The 20,917-nt window shown below is 43.9% G+C and overlaps 1 protein-coding gene across 1 annotated transcript in view; it reads left to right on the top strand.

The window, feature by feature from the left end:
• Positions 1 to 5,178: 5,178 nt before the first annotated feature.
• Positions 5,179 to 20,917, top strand: part of DNAJC10 (DnaJ heat shock protein family (Hsp40) member C10) — a 72,222-nt gene continuing 56,483 nt past the window's right edge. Inside the window, exons 1-2 of the mRNA XM_082262400.1 lie at positions 5,179 to 5,448; positions 12,608 to 12,776. Coding sequence (XP_082118526.1) covers positions 5,254 to 5,448; positions 12,608 to 12,776 — 364 coding nt within the window. The 5' untranslated portion in view covers positions 5,179 to 5,253. The remainder of the gene's footprint in view (positions 5,449 to 12,607; positions 12,777 to 20,917) is intronic.

Genomic DNA, 20,917 nt, shown 5'->3' with positions numbered 1-20,917 from the left:
GCCCTCCCCACGATCTTAAAACTGCATGTCCTCTATTCTTACAGAGCTGTACTCTGCTCACTTACAGCTGTCAAAAAAAGAGCCTCCAGCAAATGTTTATCCACATTGTTAAGGCTGCTAGATAACTATAAACACAAATGTTTTACAATCTATCAATTTGTTCTTTTAGATCAAAGCAATGAAGATCTGTAAGTGAGGGCAGTTTAACCTCTTTAAGACTAAGCCTTTTTCTGACACTTGTTGCTTACAAGCTGAAATCAGTATTTTTTGCTAGAACTTTACTTAGACCCCCCAAACATTATATATATATATATATATATATATATATATATATATAAAAATTAGGGATAGACCGATCTGTTTTTTTCCAGGGGCGATACCGATATTTTGGTCACAACGTACCGGTATCGGCCGATATTTTGTACATTTAATGTTTTGAAAAATAAAAGACAATTTTCGTTTAATGCTTAATGGCTGGCACCCTGTGGTGGCTGGCTGGCTGGCACCCTGTCTGTGGGTGGCTGGCTGCCTGGCACCCTGTCTGTGGGTGGCTGGCTGTCTGGCACCCTGTGGTGGGTGGGTGGGTGGCTGGCAGGTACAGGGCCTGTGGGTGGCTGGCTGGTACAGGGCCTGTGGTTGGCTGGCTCTCCTCTGCCCTTAAAAGCTTCAGATCATACCAAGATCAGTATGATCCAATGCTTTTTCAAACCAGCAAATGGTTTGTTTACAACTAACAGAACTGGAAGTGACAAAATACTTCTGGTTTCTTAGACCATAGAGATGATTGGTCCCCTCCCGCTGTTTATAAAAGCAATCCAGCGGCTATTTAGCCACCAGGATTGCTTTTCAATTAAAGTGCTCTATCGGCTGAAAAAAAAAAAAAACAATACTGGGATTAGGTTTAACCACTGAATCAGTTCTTTATGAACACACACTACTACCTGATTGTAGTCTGTGAAGCTTGAATAGAAATTTGAATTTTGTGTGCCGGGGAACTGAACTGGAACAGTCATGCAGCTGACTGGCGGAATGGAAATTTTACTTCCATTCAATTTATGCGTGTACACATGTACATTCATTTACATGCTTGTATGCATAAATAACTCACCTTGGGTTCAAAGTTTCCTTTTCGGATATTACAGATCTGAATGTAGCTCGCATTTATTGATCTTATACACTGTGAGCCCATAGAAATCAACGGAACTGATAATTCTGCATTTTTAGCAACCGTGTTCGGGAACCCTGAAAAGTTAGGGGGTTGTCACTGCAGGTCTCGGTGACAAGACCAGGACATTTTTTCCTAATAAAACAGGATATCTGCTCATATATGACAGAAGGAAGAGCCACAATGCATAGGTAAGAGGACCTTTTTGTGCCAGGTTCACCTGAAGTATCTATTGGGACTATGGAGATAACAATGGACCCTTGAGTGCATACAGTGTGCCATTGCTTGTTTATAGCTGGGACTTATTTGATGTTAATTTTCTGGTCTGTCCTGTCGGCCACCAGTGCAGAACGGGATTGTTTTACATATAACGTGACACAGAAGACCTTTCCCCGTAACACACCCTGCAGGATTTGCTTGTCTGCCTAGCAGATTTGGTGCTTATTATGGAATATTTGTTTAAATTTGCAGCAAAATAATAATCTTTCCAAACATATGCAAATACTGTATGTACCTGTGCCTGTAAGGTGTAATCTTCCTCATTATAGGGTCCAGTGTAGGGATCTGATGAGGATCTGGCAATGAAGGGCTGGTTTATGAGCTCTTCTCATTATTTTAAGCACAGGGCTGCACAGGGAAGATAAGGGAGGTTTCTTAGTGTATTTCCAAAGTACTATGGCCAAGTTACATATGATATTATGGGAAATGTGAGTAATGCTATTACTCTCCAGATGGTCTTTACACAGCTTTGTAAGCAGTAAAGCCCCGTACACACGTACCGATCGTCGGCCGAACGATCGGCCGTCTTTTGTCCGAGGGCTGTCTTGTCTGTTGAAAAGTGCAAAAGACTGCACACGAATTTTGTCTGCCAACAACAGCCGACTGCAGAAGTGATGTCATGTGATGGTTAAGTTTCCCTGTGTTTTTTCTTTTCTGAGCATGCCCAGTCTTGCAAATCTGCTGTCTGTCGGCCGAATTCTGTACTGACTGGCGAACAATCGGCCGTTCTGGTGTTGGCCAACAAAAAATGTAATGCTTGCACGACAGATTCTGTTCGGCCGAAAATGCGCTGTCGGCTGTCGGAAGCATCATACTAACAAGACTACAATCGGCCGATCGGTCGTCGGCCGAATCTTTACGGCCAACAATCGGTACGTGTGTACGGGCCTTAAGTTATTACATAACTGGCATCTAACTAAATGATACCAGCAAGGTGTATCCATCCATACATGCTTTCATTCCTAGAATGACACTGCTTACTTAGTTCCGCTGCATCGTTGTCACTTATTGTCACTCTTTTCTAACCAATCCCGTGTTGGATTACAAGTAGCCATGCCAGTGTATAGTGTGTTGCTCACCTGTTCACTAGAACATGCACCCAGCCACAGAAAATTCCTACAAAGTGTCTGAAAGCACTGTGCAGGGAGGGAAACAAATAAAACAATGTGAAAACTTAAAGGAGAAGTGCAGCCAAAGCTTGTTTGGCTGTACTTCTCCTATGGATCACAGGAGTGCAGCTCGGTCTGCACTCTGAACCGTTTTCAGTGGACAGTAGGCTAAAGCCCACTGTCAGCTGATGTCACACAGCCAGGGAAAGATCATGACTATAATGGTCCAGCACCCGTACCAGCTCTTTGCTCATGGAGTGCTGAGAACTCAGTGATTAGGGTGTTTGATCGCTCGGTTTTCAGTCTTGGAGCCGGCAGGGGACAGATGCAGCACCAGACCGATGTTGCATCCACCTAGGTAATTTATGATTTTTAAAAGAAAAATTACTTCTTTTAAAGCTCAACTTTAGGGAAACTAAAATCCTTGCTCTGTAATGCACCTGCACTGCAATGGTCAACTACTTGTTTATGCCTAGCTGACGGCATCCATGTACATCCTCCCATGCATGACCTGTCTGTGTACTCCCTGCAGAGCGCACGCAGCTCGCTCTGTGATCAGCCGAGTCCATGGGACTCGGCTGATCACAGATCTGAGTAAGGGGCCGGTCCCGGCCCCTTGCCATGTGATCAGCTGTCAGCCAATGACAGCTTATCATGTGATGTAAACAGCAGCCAGAGATCAGCTTTTTTTTTTTTTTTACTCCTCACGCTGTCAGCGTGAGGAGAAAAAAACGCAGCTCACTGCCAGCTGTAAGAGGGACATCGGTCCCGAAGAGGAGAGGATAATCTGTGCCCTGGTGCCACCTACCAATACAGGTCAGTGCCACCTATCAGTGCCCCATCATCAGTGCTGAATCAGTGTCACCTACCAGTGCCTATCATTGCCCATCAGTGCCACCTATTAGTTCCCATCAGTGCCCATGAGTGCCACCTACCAGTGCCCTTCACGGTCACCTATCAGTGCCCACAAGTGCCGCCTTATCAGTGCAGCCTATCAGGGCTCATCAGTGCCGCCTCATCAGTTCACATCAATGAAGGAGAAAAATTACCTGTTTGCAAAAGTTTATAATAAACTATAAAGACTGTTTTTTTTTTTTTTTTTTTTTCCTAATTTTAGGTCTTTTTTTGTTTGTTGAGCAAAAAAAATCCCCAGTAGTGATTTAATACCACCAAAAGAAAGCTCTATTTGTTTGAAAAAATTGATAAAAATTTAATTTGGGTACAGTGTTGCATGACCACGCAATTGTCATTCAAAGTGAGAATTTTCGCTGAAAGCTGAGAATTGGCCTGGGCAGGAAGGGAGTTTAAGTGCCCAATAGGCAAGTGGCTAAGGGGGTTGGGCACAGCAGATTAACATACCTGATCCTTCGTTTCTGCAGGTTTCTCTCTGCTGCCAGAACAGTTCCCAAAGCCTCATTTCCCCTGCTCTCCAGCAGTCTTAGATCCTTTTGACGTCATCAAGACTAATGCAGGGTTCATAGCCTGCATTGGATGTAAGAACACTGAGGGACAGTCCACTGCCAGAGTGGAGGGAAGCACCGTCTGCTGGGGGAACAAAGGATCAGGTAAGGAAAAGTGCTCCTACTGTCCTGTGTAGTAAACAAGCAGTTTATACTTGCAGGGCCTTTAGTTCAGAGTTCAACTTAAAAAAAAAAAAACAATGCAATAATGCCCTCTTATTTTTCTTGTTCTCTAGAAAACTTTGCATTTTTTGTTTAGTTTACTTTAATGGTTTGATAAAGCATTTCCTACTGTGTGCTTTAAAATGTATTTATTAGTTAATAAATAACCAGAGTGAAAAAATACATCTTTAATTATATTTTCTCAAGTCTTCTTCCAGGGCAGCATCTTAGAGATAGGCATTCTTCCACCTAAGACAGGAAACTCATTATCCACCATTATAAAAAGCTGTCGCATTCCTTAGTTCCTCAGTTCTTAGGTTTCCTCTGGACCAGCAGGAGCAGCACATGTTTATTTTTCTTCCCTTAGGCTGCATTGCTTATTGAGGGTGAATTCCTGTCCGGTTGCCTTTCCAGGTCTCATAGTAGGCTAGGCAAGCCAGGGCAGGGCCTAGGTATGAAGGTCTGGTCTGGTACCCCCATCTATAGCAATAAATAACCATAGTTACGGGTCCTTTCACACAGGCTTTCCGCCAGGTGGACTCCGTTTTGCTCAGTGCAGATCGATCAGCTGATCCCTGCTGAGCAGGCGGATGACAGCTCCGTCTCTGCTTATTGTGCAGAGACAGACCTGTTAGATCCCCGCTCTCCTCTATGGAAGATCAGATGAAAACGGACAGCCTATCCGTTTTCATCCGATATGATCATCCAGGCGGATGAAAAATAGGGTTTCCATCCATCTGGATTTCACGGAATGGATCAGATCGGATAGCCGCGGGTGTCAGCGGAGATGTCAACGCTGACACCTGCTGCCCGATAGGGGTACATGGAGCACCCGATCAGATCCGCCTGAAAAAACTGACAGACAGACCTGATCGGAAAGCCCGTGTAAAAGGGGCCTACATCTTCAATTGTATCTTTTTTTTTTTTTTTTTTTTTTTCAGATTGAAGAACCAGAATCAGTCGGCAGTAGAGAAGCCATCACCATGCACTTCAGTTAATTAAATCAGACGCAAAATGAACTAATCGGTGTGCCTACAGACTGTCCTAATATTTTAATTTGCCAACATATCTCTAGACAATGGAGCCTTCAAGCGCACAGAACTGTATTTTAAAGAGACAAGTTTTTTGTTTGATTGTCATATCTCTAGCTGTGCTTGTCTGCATGGATCAGGACTATTATAGTTTACTTGGTGTATCCAGAGCATCTAGTAGTAGAGAAATTCGACAGGCTTTTAAGAAGCTGGCACTGAAATTGCATCCTGACAAGAATCAGGTAAGTGATCTTGCATTCTTTTGTGATTTTGGTAAAAGTTGCATACACAGAAAAATATTCATTCTTTTTTTGTGCTGACAATACATTGAAAAATTTAAATTGGAATCCTATGTCAGAATGTATGGATTTATGTGACACTTTTAGGGAGCTTTCCCCTCATTGCTTGTATTGGAGATCACACAGAATGTATAATAACTCTCCATTGGGGGCTGTAGTTTTAACCCTTTCTGACTCTGCTGCTATTGTTGCTGTTTCAGTGACCACGCAGGACATGGGTCATGCAATGGAGCCACAGATGGGTAATAAAAACCTGACCATTGAGCTATGCAAAACGAAATAAAAAGTTTTGGTTAGAGTCTGGCTTTATCAAATTCAAAAAATCCTGGTGTTCAATGCATGTGATATTTATTTTATTTATTATTATTTTTTATTTTTTTTTTGGGAGTGATTTGTACTCCTTTTCTATAGAGTGACATTCATCCTGATAATTACAAGCAAGTGTTAAAGGCTTTTATTGACAATTACATTAAGTTTATGAAAAGAGTCAACATTTGCAGTGTTGGCCCTTCGTTTTCAAGACCTTTGCATTTCGTCCTGGCATGCTGTTAATCAACTTTTGGGCCAGGTCCTTACTGATGGCAGCTCATTCTTGCAAAATCAATGCTTGCATTTTGTCAGAATTCGTGTTTTTTTTTTTTTTTTTTGTTTCTCAGTGAGATTAAGATCTTGAGTTTCCTGACCATGGACCCAAAATTTGCATGTTAATTTGTTCCCCAAGCTACTTGGTTATCAATTTTGCCTTATGGCAAGGTGCTTCATCATGCTGGAAAAGGCATTGCTCCTTACCAAACTGTTCTTGGATGGTTGTGAGAATTTGCTCTCGGGGGATGGTTTTGTTCCATTCTTTATTCATGACTGTGTTCTAAGGCAAAACTGTGAGCGAACCCACTCAGTTGGCTGAGAAGCCACCCCTCATATGAATGGTCTCAGGATGCTTTACTGTTGGCATGACACAGGACTCATGGTAGCGCTCACCTTCTCTTCCCCGGACAAGATTTTTTTCCGGATGCCCAAACAATCGGAAAGGGGATTCATCAGGGAAAATGACTTCCTCAGCAGTCCAATCCCTGTACCTTTTGCAGAATATCTGTCTGTCCCTGATGTTTTTCCTGGCGAGAAGTGGCTCTTTTTATTCATCTGTGGCCAGCTTTACAGCTGATTTAATTTGTAGAGCAGCTGCAGCTGGAGTAGAAATGTTCTTCCTCTGTTCACATCTTTCAGAGAAGGACCCTTGCACTCACAGCTGCAGTAGAAATGCTCTTCCCCTGCCCACATCTTTTGCTCTCTGTGTAGAAGCAGTGGTTTCTCTACAGAAGTCCAGCATCCAGTAAGAGGTCTCAAATCAGCAAAGGTCATTCTCCCTCCTGAAGAGCTGCTGTTACTTTGCAGGGGTGTCTTAGACCATTATTTTGGTCTTTCTCTTTCCTATGCCCAAGGGACTGACTTTTCTAATCTGGCCGTGGCTGCTTTCTAAAGAAAATGCTTCTGAAATGTAATTTAGCTCATTTAAACTTAAAGTTTAATTGGGCTTTAAGTGAACTTGACCTGGCCTATCATTTCCTGTGGTAACTGTGCAGGAGTGCAGTGATCTTTAGGTTTCTGTTGCTATTAGTGTTATAATATTTAAAAAGGCTTAAGCCTCATACACACGCGTCAAAAATCGTCAGGGAATTTTCGTCCGACCGATCTGCTGATTTTCGGATTGTTAGTATGATGCTTCTGACAACCGACTCCGACTTTTCGGGCCGAAAAAAATCTGGTGTTCAGGCTATAAAATTTTTGTCCGTCGTCAGAACACGGCCGATTTTCATGCAGTCAGTACAGATTTCGACAGGGAAAAATCTAATGAGCAAGTCTGGGCATGCTCAGAGAAGAAAGAACACAAAGAAAGCAAACCAACACATGACATCACTTCTAAAGTAGAATTTTGTCAGGCGAGAAAATTCGTGTGCAGTCTAGGCACATTCCAACCAACAAAACACCACTCTGGACAAAAGACGGACGATCGGTCGGCCGATAATCGTTGCGTGTGTACGGGGCTTTAGCATCACCCTCAGCTGCACATGGATCCTTTGTCACAGTAAAGGTTATTACTGAGCCAGTGACCAGGAAGTTAGTACGTACTTGCATTGTAGAGTACCCAGAATTTTAGCCTGTGCAGGGACACCGACTAATTTGATATTGCCTTGTAGGTGCCTGCTATTCACAGTCCACATGTCAACTTTTGAAAAGCTGAAAGAACTAATACCAGTTGTTTCTAGAACCGGTGCACATTTGTCCCAAGACAGATTGTAGCCTTTTAAAAAAGGAACTGTTCAAGAAGGCCTTGAACATGGCATCCAACAAGTAATTTGCCATACATAATACACTGGAATCATAAAAAGATCGGATGCAATCTTCAACATGGACTGTCTGGGAGAATCACTCTTCAGACACTTTGATGTTCAGGCCCACCACAATTGTTCATGGTAGTAAAATGCGACATGGGAAATGTATTATTTTAAATAAAAGAAGTGATGAACATACTAGCAAGAATGATCTATCTATGAGCCTTTGGGCTGCTGGCTTTTTGCTCAGACTTTGTCCCTCAGCCTTGCTGAATACATCCACTCGATGCTCCACTGGGGAGCCTCACTCCATCTCGGAGTGAAAAAAAACAAACTGCCTGAAGTGTATTGCCAAGGATACAAGGGAGAGAGGGTTGGTGCTACAACCTGAAGTTTACTGCTGAGATCTCGTGAGATCTCACTTTGTACTGCTGACACCACCCTTGAAGGCACTAGTAACATAACCTTCCCAGTGTGATCTTTTAAGCCCTGGCGTAATCAGTGCCTCTAGAAGGCAGGAAGTACAATTTCAGTTACATGCATGCACCAGTAATTTTTAGTGCATGGTGGGGAAGGTCAGCTTTTAAGGCTTCTTCTTCACGGGCACTGTCAGGCGCCAAAATCAGATTGTTGAGGTATGTTTTTTAACTCTCCTCAGCTGTCTGTCAAAACCAGGCAATGGTGCCAGACAGCTCCATACCCTATGGCACAGCAAGCTAGGGCATGTTGGCTTGAGCAGGCAGTACTCCCTGCTAAAAACAACAAACAAAAATTCCCAGCTCGCTTACCAATAGACCAAACTAACCCTAACCATTCACGTTCAAACAAGGAGGGGTTTCGTTTGCACACCTTTGCAAATATATGCATAAGCTGCAGAAGCCACGTCATAGGACCCCAGTGCACGGCAGTCCTAACTCTATACATTTTGAGAGTTTTACAAAGCTGGAGATAAAAAAAATATATTTTTTATATATATATGTATGTGTATGTGTGTGTGTGTGTGTGTGTGTGTGTTTTTTAACAGATTGGGGCACGTATGCCTGGAGGGAGCCCACTCCTTCTTAAAGGTATAGTGACGCACTGGACACCCAGCTCCTGCTACAGCTCCCCATAGAGGTGAATATGGACGCATGGTGAAGAGGGATTTCAGCATAAGATCCATTTTCAAATAGGTGTGCAGGAGGCAGTAACTCCCCTTCCAATTACGGTGGATCACAAATCTGCAGCCAGGCCCATGTCAGAGAGGCCTAAGCCCCCTCAGGTTTGACCACCTCACAGCCGAAATATAAACAAAGATTTGTGCAGACACCATTTGATGCATGTTTTTACATTTTTAGGCCAGCTGTTATATTTTAGACCCACAACAGGTTCACTCGGAGCACCAGTGAGTTAACATTAATACAAACTGTACACGTACTTCAGGCCTTTTTAGTGAGCTCATATCACCAGCTGCAAAAGGCATGTTACACCCTTCTGCAAATGTAAGCGAAGTGTACCATGTATTTGTGAACACGGCTAGCATCTTGTTCTCATTAGTTTTTCCCTTGTTAGCCTTTCCCTTTACTGCCAAGTGTCATGTTGGAGGGGTCTGTCAGGAACAGGCCGAGTTTTACGCATAAAGCATAACTAGAATTCCCATCATTTGTTCATAGATAAGACTTGCTTCCAGAAGAAAAAAATATTAGGCACGATTAAAAAGAAAAAAAGTGTATCCAAATTATGCCATTTTCGGTTTTCAGTAGAGGAAACATTATTTCTTGTTAGATTTAAAACTAGTAGATTGTGTTCTGTAAATGGGAAGACTGGTTGAATGGCTTATAAAGGGTGAGTGTAGTCCAAATATATATGTCTGGTCACATTGCTTTATTGGTATGCGGATCAAAGTTCTGCAGGGACTGGTGGGATTTCAATCCATTTGTGGCCACTGCAGTTGAACAGAACTTGATCTGCCGATCGATTTTCTGTTTATGTGCCCTGGCAGATAAAAACTGCTCGAACAGCGGCTGCAGCGCTTATTAGTGTATTTTGCCAGTGGGGGGAGCCTCCCTGCTGTCAGAATACAATAACATAGTGGGGAGGGTTCCCCCATCCATTGATTGTTCCCTCAAATCGTTCAAGGAGATCTTTGTGGAGAGTGTTTATACACCCCTGCCTTTTAAAGATCCATTAGACATATACCAGTTGGGTCCTCTTGTTTCTGTAAGCCTCCTCATTTTTTTTGGGTGGTGGTGAAACATCTTACAGCGATGACCCCCAGTTATGGTTCTTGGAATAATCAACCATCTGTTTCGGATCACTATTCTGGCGATTTGTTTTAACACCTCAGTTTGGACTTCTTCACAATTTTTCTTTTTTATGGTTTGCACATTTTTTCGCACTATTTAATGTGAATATGGGACATTTGCTATACTCTGTGGTTGTTATAGGTATTATGTTCAATCATATCACAATTTAGGTGAGCTAATTTCTTATATGTTCACATAAATGTCATAATCGCCAACATTGATGTTCAATGTATGTGTGTTTGTAATATTCATTATTGATACACAGATTCTTTAGGCTCCGTTCACATGTAGGCGTTTTGGGGCGTTTTTCTGCTCTAGGATCAGCTCTCAAAACGCCCAACAGGACAAATCCTATTCATTTCAATGGCCCCTGTTCACATCTGAGCGTTTTGACGCTGTGAGCAAAACGCCCAACGCTCAAAAAAGTACATGAGCTTCTTTTTGGGCAGATTACATGCGTTTTCCATTGGTCTCTATTCAATCTAAAAACGCCTGCAAAAACGCCTGTAAATCGCGGTAAAAACCGCGCGAAAACGCTACGCTCAGGTGTGAATGTAGCCTTAGAGTCTAAGTAAACTAATTGATACAATTTCTGCACTTTTTTTCTACACTGATTGTTTTTTTTAAATACTGTATGGAGTTTTAGTTTGGGTGTTTGCATTAACACTTGAATCACTTGAGATACCAACAATAGTTATAGTGGTACCCTTTAGATAGAGTCCCTTTATATTCCTATTCACTTGATTAGCACTGCACTTATTTTTACATTTGAAGGACATATTTGTCCTTTGTGGTGCTAGATGCTTTTTTTTTTTTTTTTTGGGGACATCAGCGCGGTATTTTCTCTTTTATGTTTACACCTTAAATGTGTGGCTGGGGGAATCTTGTTCAGTTTTATTAGTTCAGCCCACTGGCATGACTAAACCATCTATGGCTAATTTTACTATTGAGTTTACTACTGTCAGTGTTTACCAGTGTCCCTGATACACACTGGCCTGCATCCTCCATGTACCGCCACGTTTGTACTGCTGGATTGATGTCCAGGGACGCATATAAATACAAGCAGAAGAAATGCTGTGAAATTAAAAATTTAATTATTTGATGAAAAGAATACGTTCTTTTTTTTTTTTTTTCATAAACCACATTTTACGTTTCAAACTCTACATCACTGGACATATACTAAGTAGAAGTATACTAAGTAGAAGTTAACTACAAATGCATGCATGTATTTAGCCAAAGCAAGAGGAAGCCAAATATTGCAGTGGCTTTGTTGAGGTTTCATTTGTTTGGTATTTGCTTTAGAACAGGTTTATTATTTAATAATTCAAAGGAAGCTCTGTCAAAAATAGGTTTATGATACCTTCCTTGCAGTTGTGTCCTTGGGTGTCAACTGTGGCCTGTTCACTATTCTTGTTAAGCTGTATGTATGCATGCATGTATGTGTATAATATATCTGATACGTGGATAATGCAACGGGGAAACACCCAAGGGTGTGATATAGAACTCAAAAGGTGGGTAAATATAGAGCCTGGAGCTATTGCAGGGAAATCTTTGCTGTTTTTAGATTTAGTTGAAGTCTGGTGTGTATCCCTATACCTGTATGTTTCTGCTTTTGCTAAAAATGTTCCCCTCAGGGCTGCCAGATGCCTTCCTCAGTGGCTGTGGTTTTTGAGTTAGTGGTTGCATTCCATGTAACAAGTGAAGTGACTATCTTTAGGTAATACACAGAGATGAAACAAATCCTCCTATATACGTAAGTTGTGCCTGTTTTTTTGCAGTCTTGTCTTCTCACATCTGTTCCAAGTGCAGTATTTATAAAGCTTGTATAAGCTCTGCAGAGCTCAGTGAGGGGGGTTCTGAGAGCTAATTGGAGGGAAGAGACACACCCCCTCCACACAGGAATAGAGCTGGGGCTGTCAATCTGCTGAAGGTCCCTCCCCTGTCACCATGTTTCTCTTGGTGTCAGGAAAACATGTCAGAAGTGACTCATGCTGATATCAGAGGAATGAAGCAGCAGACAGAAATGACACTTAGTGCTCTCAATTAAGACAAGTACACACTAAAGAGAGTTATGCTTTGTTCATATTTCATTTCTCAGGTTTACAACCACTTTAATAAAAGCCACAGCTACAGAGAAAAGTTGTGCCGCCTGCCCACGCCATTCTGCTCTGTCATTGAAAACTTGTATGATTACTTGCTGACAATGCATTATGTCCTGTAAATGGACAGAGGAAAAGTTGAATGACAGGATCGCCCAGCCTTTTTACAGAGTGCAGTGTGTTGTGGGATTGTAGAATTACGAGTTCTGTAAATGGTGGAGAGGACAGAAGGGGGCAGAACTTTTCTGTGTAGCAGTTAATTGGGTGCCAGAACACTGAAGAGGCTATCTGGGGGCTTTTTTTAACAGAAGCAGGACAGCATGTGGTGCAATGCATTTAGTTTTTATTTTTCTAGTTTGTTTCTGATGTATATTTTTATTCCTTCTAGAATGATCCTGATGCACATGACAAATTTTTAAAAATAAATCGGGCGTATGAAGTTTTAAAAGATGAAGATCTCAGAAAGAAATATGATAAATATGGAGAAAAGGGTTTGGAAGATCAACAGCAGCAGGGAGGCCGCTATGAGAGCTGGCACTATTACCGATATGACTTTGGTATGTATATGCTTCCTATTTTCTCTTCAAACTGTAATATTACTTTACTTCAACCTGACTTGCTGCATACTTGTTTCAGTGTGTCAAAGGGGGAGATGTACTAAAACTGGTGCACACAGAATCTGGTGCAGCTGTGCATTGTAACAAATCCCCCTTCTAACTTCAGCTTATTTAGTTAAAAGGTGAGTTCACCTTTTGCCAAAAAATAATAAATGCACATGTTTTGCAGGTAACAAAAATGTGCATTTATTATTTCTCTTTAGTTCATTGACGGACACAGCTCCTGATATTCATAACCATTGGGTTATACTGCCCCCTACAGGAGTATAACACTAAGCAGAAAATAATTCTAGCTACACCCATGGGCAGTCCCAGGGGGTATACTCCCTCTCTCTGCTATAGTCACTCAGTTTTTTTGTTTTTTTTCTGTCTAGTCAGAAGTAAGGACCTAGTTCCTTGCTGGGATCTTTGGTCCTGGCAAACATATTTTTTTTAGATGTAAATTAGAATTTTTTTTTTTTTTTTTTTCTCCTGGATTTTTTCCTGTGAGATCTACAATCAACTGCTGGACTGGGTGATTGGATGGATAATCTAGATCCAGTGGTCACCCCAGTCTGGCCAGCGAGTGCTCGCAGACCTCAGCTCCCCACTAAGTTGGCTGCAACATAGCCCCACTGGAAGGGGGCTGGCCTGCGAGTTAAACACCTCGCGAGGACGCATATGACCGTGTCTCGGCCTGAGTCACAGCATTCCTCCTGGCTGACCCAGCACCCATTTCGATGGAGAGGAGTTCTGTCTGGAGCGGTGCTTGCCTGGTTCCTGGTATGGTGAGTAGCTGTCCCCCCTCTCCCCCTGGAGAGTTTTGGGGTGGACGCGGGCCGCTCCTTGGGACAGTTGGACCCTCGGTTTCTGCTCCTTCCCGCAGGCACCCCCCCTGCCAAGTCCCTCATCCTGCCCCTCCTCCGCGCTGGGGGATATTTGGGTGGTCTGGTCACTTTACTGGGATGGGGGCAGGGTGCTAACTGGCGATGGGGGCCGGGGGGGGGGGGACATGGCTGCACTGCCGGCGACCGGACGATCGATTGTGCAGAGCGGGGGGTTGTACCAGGTGGGGGCTCCTGCCAGGGCCCCTGTCCTGCCTGGATCTGTCCTTGAGGCCGGGTCTTTGTAAGCCGTGGTGCTGCCGTTTTGTTGTAGCCTGTGTGTTTCTGTACACGGAAGGCACTTTCTTGTGGTTTGCTATTGGAAATAGCGGCGGCCATGACAATGGAACCCTGTGGTACTAACAAAGAAAAGCCACTCAGGTGAAACAGGGCATTCCGGGGCGACTCGGATCCGTCATCCAAATACTTCACAGCCAAAAAGAAAAATTGACCGCACTCAGGAATTGATGAAAATCGAAATGTTGAATTCCTCATCCAAAATTGATACAGACAGTACATCACAGGGGCATGCTGCTGGTTACCAGTTGCATGTCCCTGTAATGTACTGTCTGTATCAATTTTGGATGAGGAATTAAACACTTCGATTTTCATCAATTCCTGAGTGCGGTCAATTTTTCTTTTTGGCAATGGAACCCTGTGGGCAGCTATTTTGGCGGTGGGAGCCCTTCCTCATCCCCTGGTGCTGACTCCTGGATCAATTTAGTTCCTTATTGCCGCACGTGGGCCTTCCTTCTCAGCTCATAAGTTTTTTTCATCCCTCCGGGTCGACTGACAAGGGCTTGAAGCCTTTCAGGGCCTCCTCTGGGGGATCCAAACGAACCTGGCCTGGCAAGCCAAGATTGGGCTTCTCTAGACCCGGGGACAAGGCTCCTTCTGGATGAAGGTGTGCCCTCACCCGTATCAGGGGTGGGGGGACGTCTTCGCTGGTTTCCAGACATGTGGACTTCCCGGGTACAAGATTAGTGGGTTCACTAAGCCCTTCAGTCCGGCTATAAGATCTAGTTTTGCTCTTGTCTTCCAGCAAGGTTTTTTCCTTCAACTTGTGCCTGATCCCAGACCACTTACAGGGCCTGTTTAGGGCAGTACAAGACCTGTTCCTCCAAGGAGTGAGTGTCCTGGTTTCCGACCTCGGAACGTTTTCCGGGTTTTTACCCAACCTGTTCACAGTTCCCAGGAAGGAAGGCAAAGTGCGTCCAATCCTGGACCTTAAGTCGCTCAACTGCTTTGTGCGGGTACAGAAGTTCAGAATGGAGTCTATTCGAATGGTGGTGGTATCTCTGCGTCAGGGGGATTTCCTTGTCTCTATCGATATCAAGGATGCCTACCTTCACATTCCAATATGTGCCAATCACCAGCGTTTTTTTCTCCGCTTTGCTGTGGGAGAGGAGCATTATCAGTTTGTGGCGTTACCCTTTGGTCTCACATCTGCTCCTCGGGTCTTCATTAAAGTGTTAGCCCCGGTGCTAGCTTTGCTACGGCAATGGGGTATTGTGAACTGGGCTACTTGGACAATCTCCTTCTGCAAGCAGAGTCTCCCTCTGCTCTGGTGGAGAACCTGGAGGGAGTTCAGCTAAATTCTGAATTTTCAGTAGTCTGCTCTGGTTCCGTCTACAAAGCTGGACTATCTGGGCCTGATTCTGGAATCGGACTTAGCCAGAGTGCTCCTTCCTCTTAACAAACTCTAGAAATTGCAGGCTGCAATTCGCCTCCTGCTGTATAACAAATGGTTATTCCCTCCGGACTTGCATGCGGGTGCTGGGGCTGATGGTGTCTACCTTAGAGGCGGTTCCGTTTGCACAGTTCCATACGAGGCCCCTGCAAAGAGAAATTCTGACCAGACTCAGCCGGATCTAATTTGTCCAGAGATTTCAGAGTCGGGGCATGAAGGAGTCCCTGGTATGGTGGCTTTGTTCTCTGGCACTTCGGCTGGGAAATTCCTTTCTTCCCCTGTATTGGACAGTGGTCACTACAGATGCCAGCCTGTCCGGTTGGGGAGGCATCCTCGGCAAGCATTCTGTCCGGTTGGGGAGGCATCCTCGGCAAGCATCTTGACTCTTCTGGACGCTGGAAGAGTCAAGATTCCCGATCAATGTTTTGGAACTCTGAGAGGTCAGACTGTGTCTGGATCATTGGACGGATCATCTTCAGGGTTGTCCAGTGCACATTCAATCAGGCAATGCCATGGCGGTGGCTTATGTGAATCACCAAGGGGGCACAAGAAATGTTCTGATGGCTCTGGAGGTAGCCGGCATTCTATGGTGGGCAGAACCGTTCGTTTCAGCCCTCTCTGCTGTACACATTCCTGGGGTGGAAAATTGGCAGGCCAATTATTACCTCAGTCGGCAGGTGTTGGGCCAGGAGGAGTGGTCCCTTCATCCAGAAGTGTTTCATCAGCTGTGTCTCCAGTGGGGCACCCCCGACATAGATCTGTTGGCATCTCGGCTCAACAGAAAGGTGCAGAGGTTTGTGGATCGGTCAAGGGATCCTCTGGGGGACCCCACAGACGCGCTGGTGGCCCCCGTGGGGTCATTATCATCCTGATTATATGCCTTCCCTCCTCTCAAGCTTTTGCCAAGACTTCTACTCAGGATCGAGGCAGAAGGGATTCCGATCATCTTAGTGGCTCCAGACTGGCCTCGCTGGGCTTGGTACGCCGATCTGGTGCAGCTGTCCCAAGGACCGATCTTCCATCCTGCTTTACAGTTGCTGGCTTTGGCGGCTTGGCTGTTGAACACCAGGCGCTGAAGAATAGGGGTTTATCTGAGTTGGTGATTCCTACACTGTTCAAAGCTAGGAAATCTACCTCTAGGAAGATCTACCATCATATGTGGAAGACGTACATTGCGTGGTTCCAGTCTCTTGGGGTTCTTCCTCGCTCCTTCTTGGTGGCTCGGATTCTGACCTTCCCTCAACGGGGGAAAGGTGAACAGAAATTGGCCCGGAGTACCATCAAGGGCCAGGTGTTGGCTTTGGCAGTCTTCTTCTTCCAACAACCTTTGGCCACACACTCCCTTGTGTGTACCTTTCTTCAGGGTGTCCGACATTTGGTTCCTCCAGTGCGGGCTCCGTTGCCGCCTTGGAAACTTAATTTTGGTGCTTTCAGCTCCACAGAAGCCTCCCTTTAAAAATATTCGGGAGATTCCCCTGCTTATGCTGTCCCAGAAGGTGGCCTTTTTAGTGGCTGTCACCTCTGCACGTAGGCTGTAATAACTGGCTTTGTTATCATGTCGTTTACCTTACCTGATGAGTCACATGGATAAGGTGGTTCTTCGCCCCTGTTCGTCATTCCTTCCAACATCTGAAGGAAATTTCCTTGCATATCTTGGATGTGGTCTGGGCAATTGGGGTGTACCTGGCAGCTACGGAGTCTTTCAGGAAGTCAGACTCTTTGTGCTCAGGGATGGACCTCAAAAAGGGTAGTCTGCTTCCTCTGTGATCATTTCCAAATAGATCAGACAGACAGTGGTTCATGCCTTTTCCATCAGGGGTCAGGTTTCTCCTTTCCCTGGCAAGATTCACTCTACTAGGTCGCTTAGTGCCTCCTGGGCTTTTCATCATCAGGCGTCAGTGAAGCAGGTTTGCAAGGCGGCCACCTGGTCGTCAGTGCACACTTTCACAAAATTCTATAAAGCGGATGTGTTGGCATCTGCAGGACCTTCTTTTGGCCGCAAGATTTTACAGGCTGCTCTTTAAGAGGACCTGATCCTCTTGAAGGGTGTGTTGTTTTTTAGGTGGGCTCCAGTAGTTTGGTTGAGCTCCTTTTGCCTGGTGGGGTAATGTTTAGCCTTGGGGAATTTTTTAGTTGTTCCCACCCCTATGTTTAACACTGATTTGGGACGTCCCAGTGGTTATGAATATCAGGAGCTGTGTCCGTCTGTGAATGAAAGAGAAAATGGGATTTTTTTAATTACCGTGAAATCCACGGACACAGCACCCACCTTTCTGTGGAGTTATAATTCTCCTGACACTGCTTGTAACAAAACCTGAGTGGCTATAGCAGAGAAAGGGAGTATACCCCCTGGGACTGCCCATGGGTGTAGCCAGAATTCTTTTCTGCCTAGTGTCCTACTCCTGTAGGGGGCAGTATAACCCAATAGTTATGAATATCAGGAGCTGTGTCCATCAATGAACATCAGAGAAATGGATTTTATGATAAGTCAAAAATCTAATTTATCTGTTGCTGAAGCCTGTAAAACATTGCAGTAGCGATCAGCAGATCTCTGATGTCATGCAGGTCAGTGTATCTGCTACCTTGTACGAGGAAACCGATATATTCTTACAGGAAACATGAATGAACTTTCATGACACCCCACAGTGCTGTGGTATTTCATTGAAAACTACAAGCCGACAGCCACTAAGGCTGTCGGGACTTGTAGTCTTTAATTCACAGAGCACTGTGAATGAGTGATGGAGCCAGGCGAGCAGAGCCTCGCTTGGCCATGGTTCTGTGTGGTGTGTTTTTTTTTTTTTTGTATATTTTGACAGCGGGGAGGAGAAGATCCCCAGGGTCGGTACTTTCATAACATGTTACATCCTGAATATGGGTGTAACTTGTAACATGTTATGAAGGGTGATTGGTTACTATGCACAGCTGAACCAGATTCTGTGTGTGCCAGCTTGAGCAAATCACCCCCCAAACTAAATCATGCACAAGCATTTTTAGGTGGTCCGCACTGGCAAGCCACAGTGGTAGAGATTTCATGGTCCGAAATATTTATTTACTAGGGGAAATCCTGTACCAGTTCTGTTTCCAGTCATGGGATATGAAACCATTCAAAAAGGCTGTACTATCCCTTCTCTCAGTCCTGTTTACTGTTACTGAAAGTGAAACTAAAAGAAAATCACAAATTTCGGGTTGTCCTCAGAAAAATAGGTTGGAAATCTCTGTTTTGGTTATGGGACATGAAGTGAAGGGAAATCTCCCCAATGGGACACAGATGGCAAAAAACTAGACGTGGTTATTACCAATCCTTACACTATCCAAGAGTGTGGGGGTGGGTGTTTAGGAGCGATTAGTAGGAGTGGCCATAGTAGAAGATAATCCATTGATTTTTTTTGGAACAGCGTTGGATTTCCCTCTACACATAGAACTGTTTTTGAACCATTGGGAATATACAGTTTCGAATGGTATTGGGTATCACCACAGAGTATGTTACACTCTGTCTTGGATGTCTTCTATGAAAAGTTAGAGGTTTTATTTTGAATGTTTTGAAGATTAAAATTGTTCTATTTTTTCTATTTTTACATCAGATATGTTTTTTGATTATATTGGTTGCCATAAAAAAAGTCCCAAAAAAGAGGTCTATTGAAATATTTTATGCGATTTAAAGGGATGATGACACCCCCTGTCCAACACTGATGAAATTACTGCTCAAAAATAAGTATTTTGCCTATAATTCTACTTTAGCCTCTGCAGCACTAGATCACAGATTGGGGGGGTGTAAATGGTGGTGGTGTAAGCGGGGGTGGTACTGAGGAATGAAGATGGTAATAAAAGCAGAAGTTACTAGCACAAGGGACACTTTTCATTCCATGTAAGTCCCTTTCCTGGCGCAAAAAGATTTGTAGGCTAGACTCTAGTCAATTGACATTTTCCCAAATGACAAACTGGTATCTACTTCTTTTTAGTCTGCTCTGTTTATTCTGTCACGGACCTTTACACTCCAGGATGTGATTGTCCAAGTGTCATACTTTTAGGTCACCTTGTTTTATTACAGTTGATTGAGCAGCAGCCAAGCCGAGAACAAGTTGCAGAGACAGATGAAAACCGATTAGGATCAAAAACCCAATGAATAAAGCCTCAAAGCAGTATTAAATTAAAAATGTCTTCAGAGAAAGGAAGGAACGCCGTTTACTGACCCAGCACGTGAATAGGTGTAGCTGGAGTGGCGCTGGCTGAGGCAACACTCTCCTTTTTAAAAAAAATAAAAAATGAATGCACTGGGATGGTGAGCCTTGTGCCTTCCTTTTTGATGATGCTTCTACACCCCTGAGTGTCACTGCAAGGTATACCAAAACTAAAAATATAATATATTGCAATTTTACCAATCATTAGATGCGGTGGCTGCATTTGATTTTTCCTTTTTAGGCTTTTTCTTTTTTCACCTAAAGATCTGGCTACTAACACACCTCCTGTATAAGAGTGCCCCCACAGCAAGCAGCTTGCTATGGGGGCACCCGAGCCGAGCTGCAGCTCCATCTGTCCATTCAGACATGGAGCTGCTATTCGGCCCTGCCCCCTTCCTCTCCCGATTGTCTGACTGACTTTGACAGCCGCGGGAGTCAATGGCGCTACTGCTGTGTCTCAGCCAATGAGGCGGGAGAGTCCCTGACTTTACAACTCCTTTAAAGAAGTTTGCAATTCAGTTCATTAAGAATGGGACACTATGCTGGGCTTTGATTGGTGAAGGGCCCAAAATATATGGATGAAAGTGAACTCTAGACCCAAAAAATTGTTTAGCTGGAAACTGTCAGTGTTGATGATTGCTGAAAAAATAGCAAACTGTCTAGCCTTCTATAAATGTGCCTTATAAATTACTAGATGTCAAATATTTTGGAATACCTATGTATACAAAAAGAAGTGATTGAATTTGGGGTGGAAATTTTCAATGTTTAAAGCAGGTCTAGCATCTGATATTATTCAATGTAAGGTATGTACTTACTAAGGCAAACCTTTTGATGAATCAAATTTCCTTTCTTCCACCACCAGTAGAAGGAAAGAAAATCACTTCATTTCCCCATCAACACTGTCAGTGCTATTGTATTCTGCCAGGAAAGAGTTAGGGGTGGGGGGGGCGGCAGAATACAATGATTACTGCTAGCTACTATTGCTGCTGGCAGTAATCACATTTCGAAAGAACGGGCAGGCTGGTTGTACCCAAGTTAATTGATGAACTTTGGTACAATTAGCCTGCCCATGCATGGACTGAAACTTCGCTAGTCCCTACTGAACTTGCCGAATTTCGATACATGTATGGCCATCTTAAGTAATTTGCAATACTTACAGGTATTTATTACATCTCTCAGACCTCAGTTACTTAATGTATTTTTCTCCCCAGGCTTGCGTGATCTATGTTGATGCATCATCAGGGTCAACATCTACTTCCTGACTTGTGATTTTGGCCTTGGGACTTCAGTGTTCTAAATCCTATTGAACATAAAGGCCTATTTAGTAGCCTTTATGTTCACAAAAAGCCC

Source organism: Pelophylax lessonae (assembly GCF_965119305.1).
Source record: "Pelophylax lessonae genome assembly, chromosome: 6".
NCBI lineage: Eukaryota > Metazoa > Chordata > Amphibia > Anura > Ranidae > Pelophylax > Pelophylax lessonae.
This window is presented reverse-complemented; position numbering and strand designations above follow the sequence as displayed.